The sequence below is a fragment of the Protobothrops mucrosquamatus genome, unplaced genomic scaffold, assembly GCF_001527695.2.
Source record: "Protobothrops mucrosquamatus isolate PMUCROS unplaced genomic scaffold, P.Mucros_1.0 scaffold_256, whole genome shotgun sequence".
Taxonomy (NCBI): domain Eukaryota; kingdom Metazoa; phylum Chordata; class Lepidosauria; order Squamata; family Viperidae; genus Protobothrops; species Protobothrops mucrosquamatus.
In genome coordinates this window covers 1787673-1797397 of record NW_015386332.1, presented here as the reverse complement: position 1 = coordinate 1797397, position 9725 = coordinate 1787673, and the positions used below count along the sequence as shown (strand labels likewise).

The following is a 9725-nucleotide window of genomic DNA, read 5'->3' as shown; positions in this document are numbered from 1 at the left end:
TTCAAACTTTTGTAAGAGGTGCGAGAATATATCAGAAGCATTCTAGGGGTGCCGGGTATAGAAAAGGTTGGGAGCTGATGCACTAAAGGCTCGTATTCAGCTCTCAGAGGACTCCAAAACTGCTACCAAATTCCAGTGTCTTAACATGATGGAAAAAGGAAGCCATTAAAAATATAACTGGGAAGTAATAATATGAATTATTTCTAGCCATAACTAAATCTGAGTCCAGAGGCTCCTCAACTTACAGCCACAATTAAGACCAGAATTTCCGTTGCTAAATAATGCAGTTGTTTAAGTAAATTATGCCCAATTTTATGACATTTTTGCCATGGTACTTAAACAAATCGCTGCAGTTGTTAAGTGAACCACATGCTCATTAAGCAAATCGCCCATTGCTAGAAGCAGCTGGGAAAGTCACAAATGGCAATCACAATACCCTGGACTCTCCAAAAAATATAAATATATGCCGGTTGTCAAGTATCTAAATTCTGATCATGTGACAGTGTACATGCTAAAAGGATTGTAAGTACCCTGTTTCCCCGAAAGTAAGGCCTACCCTGAAAATAAACCCTAGCTTGCTTTTTGGGGGTGGGTCTAATATAAGCCCTACCCCCAAAATAAGCCCTAGTTTTGGGGTAAGGCACACACCTAAAAATCAAGCTAGGGTGGGGGTGTGGAGCTGCCCCATGCGTCCCGCACCAACTCACCTTGCAGCCAGGCCTCTCCTCGCTAGCCCACTTCTTCTGTGGCGTCTTCTGCAGCCAGGCCTGCATTTCTCAGTCACAGTACCTAGCTTGGTGCTCGGCTGCATAGGCCTTCCAGAAAGGATGGAATGCAAAATGCAGGCCGGAATGCAGTCAGAACAAGTGGGCCAGCTGGGCGGGGCTGTCGGTGCCCCTAACCCCTGAAAATAAGACCTGGTGCCTCTTTTGGAGGCAAAAAAAAAAAAATAAGACCCAGTTTTATTTTCGGGGAAACACGGGTATGAGGACTGATTGTAAGCCACTTTTTGCAGTGTTGTTGTAACTTCGAATGGTCACTAAACAAATGGTTGTAAGTCAGAGACTACCTTTTAGAATGAAATAAAACTTAAGTCTTCGTCCCACCCACTCTTTTGGAGAGCGCAGCCATCACATATCCCTCACTTGGAGTTCACTAAGTTTGATCCACACCTTAGAAAAGTTGCATATAGAGATAGTCCTTGACTTGCAACAGTTTATTTGGGGACCATTCAAAGTTAGAACGGCACTGAAAAAAGTGGCTTATGGCCATTTTTCACACGGTCATTGCAGCTTCGCCATGGTCTCGTGATCAAAATTTGGATGCTTGGCAACTGGTTCATATTTATCATGGTTGCAGTATCCTGGGGTCATGTGAACAGTTTTTGCGACCTTCTGACAATGGGGAAACAGATTCACTTAAACAATTGTGTTACTACTGCAATGATTCACTTAACAACCGTGGCAAGAAAGGTCATAAAACAGGGCAAAACTCACTTAACAAATGTTTCATTTAACAGCATAAACTTTGGGGTCAATTGTGGTCATACATCAAGGACAACCTGTATAAATTTAGACAAATCTACTCCAGTTCGGAATCTTCTAAACAGAACAGAACAGAACAGAACTGGAAGGGACCTTGGAGGTCATCTAGTCCAGCCCCCTGCTCAAGCAGGAGAACCTATACCATTTCAGACAAATGACTGTCTAGTCTCTTCTTTAAAATCTCCAGTGAATGGAGTGCCCACAATTTCTGAAGGCAAAGAAATCATTTAACTGGTTGTTAAAGTATAACTTCCATTATCTTCAACATTATTTTCAACTTTCTGGAAATTAACAGTTCAACAGATCAGAAAATGTCAAACTGAGGAAAAATACTTTAGAGTAGTGTTTCTCAACCTCATCAGATTTAAGATGCTGGTTGGGGAATTCTGGAGAAATTTGCTGAAGGCCATACATCTTAAAGTCGCTGAAGTTGAGAAACGGTGGTCTAGAGCAGTGTTTCTCAACCTTGACAATTTTAAGGCACGTGGACTTCAACTCCCAGAATTCCTTAGCCAGCATGGGACTTGAAGTCCATCCATCTTAAGAGTTGCTCAGGTTGAGCAACACACTGGTCTAGAGAACTGCATTAAGTTCAGATCAAGATGACTAAAAAAAAAAATCCCTGAGTCGGCACACGTCACTTGGCATGTCTATAATTTTCTCTTTCTCTCCCTTCCCCCTGCCCTCCCCCCATTCTCTCAGACACATACAAGCCTGAATGCTTCTCTGAAACTCACGTGAAAATATCTGCAGTCTTCCGGAGATAATCTTGTTCTTGCTTGTTAGAGTCTGAGCTCATACTGTGCTCAATCACAGAAAGAAGGGGATCAATGACATTGAAAACAAGAGGATTCCCTGCCTGCTTCATCAGAAATAATTCAACCAAATCCAGGATCTGAATGAGAAATAAACAGTGATATGCATCACATTAACAGCAGCCCAACCACTATGGGAGAAACAAAAATCTGGAAAGAGTTATGCAGAAGGAATCCATGGTTGAACTCCTTCGCTGATTAACATGTAATCCATGAAAGACATTTATGAAGTTCAAAAAAAAACCACAAACCAACCAAGCGTACAATTCAGTGTTTTTCAAATAGTTTGACAAAAAAAATTATTTTGGTTGTTAGCCAAAAAAAGAATTGCTAATTAAATATCCCTCTCCAGTTTATAGTAATACTTGAAACATAATTAAAATAGCCCAACTGACAGCAAAGAAGTGAAAATGAAAGTTTTGTTTTCCTGGGCTCAAGAACAGATAAAGATGGATGGTGGGCTGGGGAATTAAAAAACAAAAAGATTGAAAGGTTAGAGAGAAAGGAGATTATTAAACAAGTTCATAAAGGATAAGGACACTACAGTGACAGCCTCACCAAAACTGAAATGTTAAAGCAATTATCTTTACAATGGGAACATACAGCCACAAAAACTGGAGACTAAAACCGATAGAAAGATAGGATCTCTGTGATACAGAAATTTGGAAACAGCTACCAAGAAGAACCAATCAATCAGATATGGATCAAATAAAGTCAGCTGATGATCAGTAAGCAGCAACTCACACAATTTGAGTACATATATGGAAGATAGAATAGAACAAATTATTGTTTGGCAAAGTTTAAGAAAGTAAAAGAAAAAACCATGGATAAAGTAAGTGGATAAATCGAAAGATATCATCTGAATAGCTACAGAAAAATAAGCGAGATTACTGGAGATAGGTTAGATCTATGAACAATTGTCCATGCTGTCACTGGGATCCCTAATTTGACCTAATTAAAAGATGGCAATAGCCTTTTGACAGTTTAGAAATTATAAACCAGTGTTTCTCAACCCTGGCCATTTGAAGCTGTGTGGACTTCAACTCCCAGAATTCCCTAGCCAGCATAGCTCGCTATGGAATTATGGGAGTTGAAATCCACATATGTTTTAAGTTGCCAGGATTGAGAAACACTGTTATAAACAAAGTTCTTAAAATAATTGTTCCCAACCAAAAAAAAGGATTGCACATTATCGCTTTGGGGAGGGGATTGGGGATGTCCTACTATTCCAACAAATTTCGAACTGTTTCTAAAATGAATGTATTTGTGATTTTATTCAATTCATTATTTGTATTTGGAGGCATGGTATGCCACGCAGGAGATTTTACAAGACTGGCCAACAGCTGAAATTAGTGCTGATCTTAGCCATAATAGGCCATAAACTCAGAAAACCTGGATTCTTACCTTGATTTTGAAGTCCCGGCGCAAAATCTTCTCTTTGCGCAACTTTTCCTTCTCATCTTTCTTGGCCTGGATACGCTTTTTCTGCTCAGTAAAGAGGGATGAAAGCTTCTCATCGAGAGACATCATAGTCTCATCATCCACATCCTCATCACTATCATCTCCTTCCTTGATGTTAAAAAAAAAAGGACAACAAAGCAAAGATTCATAAGGCCACCCCAGCAATGAATTATAAAACTTATAGTCCAACATGTCAAAAGAACATCAAGTGGGAAGAAAGGCACCGACATACCAATAGCAAACTTATTCCATATACTTAAACTCAACTCATATAACCAATAGTAAACGTATCCTTGGAGCATTTAGTATTACCATATTCAATCACAAAAAAGCTGAGAATTTTAGGTGCCAAAATGGACCTTAAAAATTGGGATTGGCTTATTCAGCCAATCCCAATTTTTAAGGTCCATTTTGGCACCTAAAATTCTCAGCTTTTTTGTGATTGAATATGGGCCTATCCACAAGTACATACAGTAATCCTTTTAAATTTATATTTCCCATATATATACGAGTAGATAAGCCCATCCATGGATCAACAGACCCTTGAATGCTTAACCAAAATGCCCTAAAAACGCAGGTTGGCTAATCCATGGATGGCACGGTTTTTATGGTATTTTGGTTAAACATTCAAGGATTGGCTTATTTGCAGATGGCCTAATCCACGAATATATGTGGTGTATATAGGCAAAGATTATATGGTGGTTAAAGGGATGGGTTTGTCTGGAAAGATTCAGGTTCAATTTCTCACTCAATCACAAAGTTTATATGAAGATTTTAGGGTAGTTCCTACTTTTCAGCCCCAGCTACTCAGAGGGCTGCTGATGCAAGAAAAACAGAAATGAGTTTACCAAAGTGCACTACTTAAAAGAAAAGCAAGGTACAAATAGAATGAATAAATATGAAATGAACCATTAGCTAGTTCTGCACAATGGAACACCTTTCAGCCCTCTTCAATGTCAGGAGGCTGCAAAGTTTGGGCAAAGTACATAAGAAGACCTTCAAAAAATAAATAGACAGGAAGGACATTTTTAAAAAGCATCCCACTGAAGACTAAGAATGACCAGCAGCCACAGAACGATGGGCGCCATTTTGCTGATCTTTAATGCCAGCTGGCCAAGGCTGAGATCTGGCACAATCAAAATGTGTTACCTATAAGAATGAAAAAACGAATATCATTCCTACAGTAGCGCTATTAAAGGTCCCAACGCACTTTTTTTTTTTAAAGCAGTCAGCAATGCCAGCAGAAAGTAGGCGCTCATCACCTTCTCTAATACCGTGTACCCATTTCAGACAGCGCAGCCCAGCATTCTTCATGCAGAATTGTATTTCTCTCAGCACAGGAGCCTCACTGTTTACCTAAGTCAGGGGTAGGCCACCTTGGCTCTTTTATGACTCGTGGACTTCAATTCCCAGAATTCCTGAGCCAGCCATGCTGGCTCCGGAATTCTGAGAGTTGAAGTCCACGAGTCATAAAAGAGCCAAGGTTGTCTACCCCTGACCTAAGTGAAAACTAAAGCCTCTGCTCCAATACCTACCAATGCGTTCTCAGCTTGTAAAACATTCCTCAGCATGGCACGGAAGTTTTCGTCGGGTTCCTCCTCGCCCTCACTGTTTTTCTCCAAAGCCTCCTTGTCGCTCTCATCGCTTTCTTCAGAGCTGTCTTCATCAGAACTCTCCCCACTTTCTTCACCTTGCTCCTGCCAGATAATAAAATAGTTTTTTTTTCCCTTCAGCTGTAATTCCTAGTTCCTCTTTAGTTTAATCTTCCATACTGTAAGAGGGAAACAGTGGTACTGGGAGGTCACATAAATCAAGATAAATAAGTGAAGGGTAGGGAAAATGAATCACTCCTAAGAACTACAATGACTGGGCAGGATTCCATATCACCCTAAACCAGGGGTAGGCAACCTTGGCTCTTTTATGACTCATGGACTTCAACTCCCAGAATTCCTGAGACAGCCATGCTGAGGGGAAAGGGAGAGGTTTCCAAGCTGAGCCATGCTGACTCAGGAATTCTGGGAGTTGAAGTCATAAAAGAGCCAAGGTTGCCTACTCCTGCTCTGAACCAACCTTGCCAACTTTAAGACCTGTGGACTTCAACTCCCATGCTGGCTGGAGAATTCTGGGAATTGAAGCCCACAGGTCTTAAATGTTGGCAAGGCTGGACACCCCTGCACTAAACCATGATAGTTTCTTTAGTTGTGGCATAGTTTTAGCATGTACTGCAAAGCCAGCCATTAAGATTTATAAACTATGGCTTATCAATAAACGTGCTGTGCATGTTTTAATATTTTATTGATTTAATATGATTAAACAAACCATGGTTTACCAAAATATATGAACCAGGTTGCTATTAATGTGAAAGATCAGCAAAGACAAGCTCAATCTGCCAAAGCAGCAAAGAAATTATCTGTTGGATTCTTACAATAAGAAAATATTAATCTACAATATGAAAGTACTTATTTTAAAACAACCCATCCTTCTGTCTCTAACAATACACGTTTCCCATCTGCAAAATCTCGCAATGGTTAACCAATGTCAATAAAAAATAGGGCCAAATGTTTGGCAAATGACCAATGCTCAATGCACAAGAAAATTATTCTGGGCTGATCTCTAGCATCTCCAGGTAAAAAGTCAATTCGTTATCACACAATGAAATTGATCCTTTTTTATCTGCAATCCTGGAGGTTTTATGTTAATCAGAACTGACAACAATATACTAGATTGGACTAGACCAGAGGTCCCCAATCTTTTGGGCACCAGGGACCAGTTATGTGGAGAGAGGTTTTTCCACAGACTGGAGGGGGTGTGGTTTTATGTGCTGCCTGCATCCCACGGATGGGGCTTTCTTTGTTTGTACGGACCGGTTGCTGGCATGCCACGCCTGGTACAGGTCCACGACCGGGGGTTGGGGACCCCTGGACTAGACAATGCATGTAGAAGAGCTACATTAGTCTACGACAGCCAAAAATAAGGAGTCTGATAGCACTTTTTCAACTACAGGTAGCTCTCAATTTACAACCATTCATTTAGTGGCCATTCAAAGTTACAACAGCACTGAAAAAAAGTGACTTATGACAGTCCTTGCACTTATGACCATGGCAGAATCCCCATAATTACGTGATCATAATTTGGGTGCTTGACCCAAATTTTGGCATGTATTTACAAGGGCTGAAGGGCTCTCCGGTCATGTGATCCTCATTTGCAGCCTTCCCAGCTGGCTTCTGACAAGCAAAGTCAATGAGGGAAGCCAGACTCATTTAACAACTACATGATTCGCTTAACATCTGCAGTGATTCGCTTAATAACCATGGTGAAAAAAAGTTGTAAAATCAAATGTGACTCACTTAACAACTGCCTTGCTTTTAGCAATGGAAATTCTGTATCCAATTGTGGTCATAAGTCAAGGTATCTGTAACATGCTTTATTAAAGAGCTTAGGTTCAGCTGGTTAGCATAAGTTGTGCTACTCAAAGAAAGTGGATGGCCTCAAACAGGACTCAAATATTGCATTTAATTATTATAACATCATCTGTTTCATCCTAGCTTAGAACTTTATATGAACTCAGCCAATTATGGTTCATTTTATATGAACCCAGTCAACTCTGACTCATTGCACAAACCATGGTTAAAGTAAACCATGTCTTAGTACTGTGGAAATCCATAAAGATTTGAGATCAATATTATACTGAACATAGTTGTCAGGATTCTCTTGGATGACAAAGCGAAATACTCAAGAGCCTATTTCCCAAGATAAACAATAGTTCACTTATTGTAGCCAAACTATAAAACAACAATGAAAGAATTCTAGAGATTGCTGGGCATCAATGCGAGCTCCATTTATTTTACAACCAATATTCACACGTTTGCACTTCTTTTTCCCAGTTGTCTATGTGATGGGTTGGAAGCAATTCTGTTTGGGCAGGATATAACTTCCATCTGTTTCTTCTTTTAGTCGCGGCCTATTTTAATATTGGATTGTTGACTTTGGACCATGTGGACAATTATCTTTCACAATAATAGGACTTACCATATTTTGGGGGGAAATTTTCTTTCTCTTCTTCTCTGCTTCTTCCATTACGACAACAGCACTTTCTTCATCCTGGTCTTGTTGCGGATTGAGAACCTAAGGGAGAATTTTATTTTTATCAAATTCCACTGCATTATCTCTGAAAAGCAACAACGCAGCCTCTTCTCAGAGCAGGCCTGCAACAACACACATTTGCCTGACAGGATCCTGCAGTTTTCTACTGTAGTTGCTCCTGAACATTTGTAACCTTGCTAGTCAAGTGGCACCAGGTTAGAAACTGGGAGATTGTAGTTCTAGTCCCGCTTTAGGCATGAAAGTTGACTTTGGCCCGACACTGTCTCTCTCAGCACAATTCACCTCACTGAGTTTTTGTGGAGGAAAATAGGAGGAAGTCACCACCTTATTTATAAATAATAATAATAAACAGGATAAAATCCAAAACAAAATAATGTTAACGAGATCTTGGCATGGTCAATAAGCTGCTTATTCCCCATTGTACGTGGAAGTTGTATCAGTTCATCTATATCCATGCATAAAGATATTTAACCATGAATTAAAGTTTCTATTATGATGTCTGATGGTTGAAGCATATTATCAAAATAACTGTCACCTTTTCTTTCAAAGAGCAGCAAAGGCTTGTCCCATTCTCTAATTTTACATTCAAAGCAAACCTGTAAATATGTTCCTACTTAGATATAAAAAACTAAACCAAATCATCCAGTGAGCTTCATGGCCATATGGGGTTTTGAAGCTAGGTTTCCCTAATCCAGCGGTTCTCAACCTATGGGTCGCGACCCCATTTGGGGTCGATCGACCATTTCACGGGGGTCGCCAAGCAAGGCTGTCCGCCATTTTTTCCCCCTTTTCCGGCGGGTGCCTTACCTCCCTTGGGCTGGGCCAGCTGGTGGTCGGCCTGCTCCGTCTCTGCCGCTTGCCAGTTACGCCTCGGCCGGCACAGGGGGCGGAACCCCGCATGCGCGGCGCTCCCGGGCAGGGAAAGTCCTCGACTTACGACCGGTTGGGTAGTCCTCGACTTAAGACCGGTTTAGTCCTCGACTTACGACCGGTTTAGTCCTCGACTTACGACCGGTTTAGTCCTCGACTTACGACCGGTTTAGTCCTCGACTTACGACCGGTTGGGGGTCGCGGCATTAAAAAGGTTGAGAACCACTGCCCTAATCTAAGGCTTTATATTCCAGGCAGAGTATCAAGCACTCTCAAAAGACTCACGTCTAGGATGAGCTGCAGAGCACCCTTTGTCATGTGTTGGCAGACGAGTCCAAACACATTTTTACAGACCCGTCGAATCAGCCCACTAGACTGAGCCAGGAGAGAAAGTAGAACTTCCACGATCACTTCAACCCACGCTGGCTCTTCTTCACCATCTGAGCAAACAAAACAAAGCAAAGAAAACCACATCATCGCACTGATGTTCCTAGATTAGTCTTTCCAAATCTTACGTCCTCCAGATAATTTGGGATAGATCTCCAAATCAGCAGTCATCACACTGGTTGGAAATTTTAGAAGCCACCATCCCAATGCAACTATCTATCTATCTATCTATCTATCTATCTATCTATCTATCTATCTATCTATCTATCTATCTATCTATCTATCTATCTATCTATCTATCTATCTATCTATCTATCTATCTATCTATCTATCTATCTATCTATCTATTTATTTATTTATTTATTAAATTTCTATCCCGCCCTTCTCCCAGCGGACTCAGGGCGGCTTACAGCCATCTAAAACAGGTACAAATACAAAATACTAAATTTAAAATGTAATTAAAATAGAATATTAAATTATTGGCCTTTTCTTTTTTAAAATTATTTTAAAACCAAATTAAGATCACCCTTAGGCCAGTCCTGCT

General features: G+C 40.5%; 1 protein-coding gene across 1 annotated transcript in view; it reads right to left on the bottom strand.

Moving 5' to 3' along the window:
• Positions 1-9725, bottom strand: part of MYBBP1A (MYB binding protein 1a) — a 75191-nt gene that overhangs the window by 42442 nt on the left and 23024 nt on the right. The window contains exons 14-18 of the mRNA XM_029287216.1: positions 9080-9234; positions 7850-7945; positions 5356-5517; positions 3764-3928; positions 2282-2439 (exon numbers count right to left, since the gene is read on the bottom strand). Coding sequence (XP_029143049.1) covers positions 2282-2439; positions 3764-3928; positions 5356-5517; positions 7850-7945; positions 9080-9234 — 736 coding nt within the window. The remainder of the gene's footprint in view (positions 1-2281; positions 2440-3763; positions 3929-5355; positions 5518-7849; positions 7946-9079; positions 9235-9725) is intronic.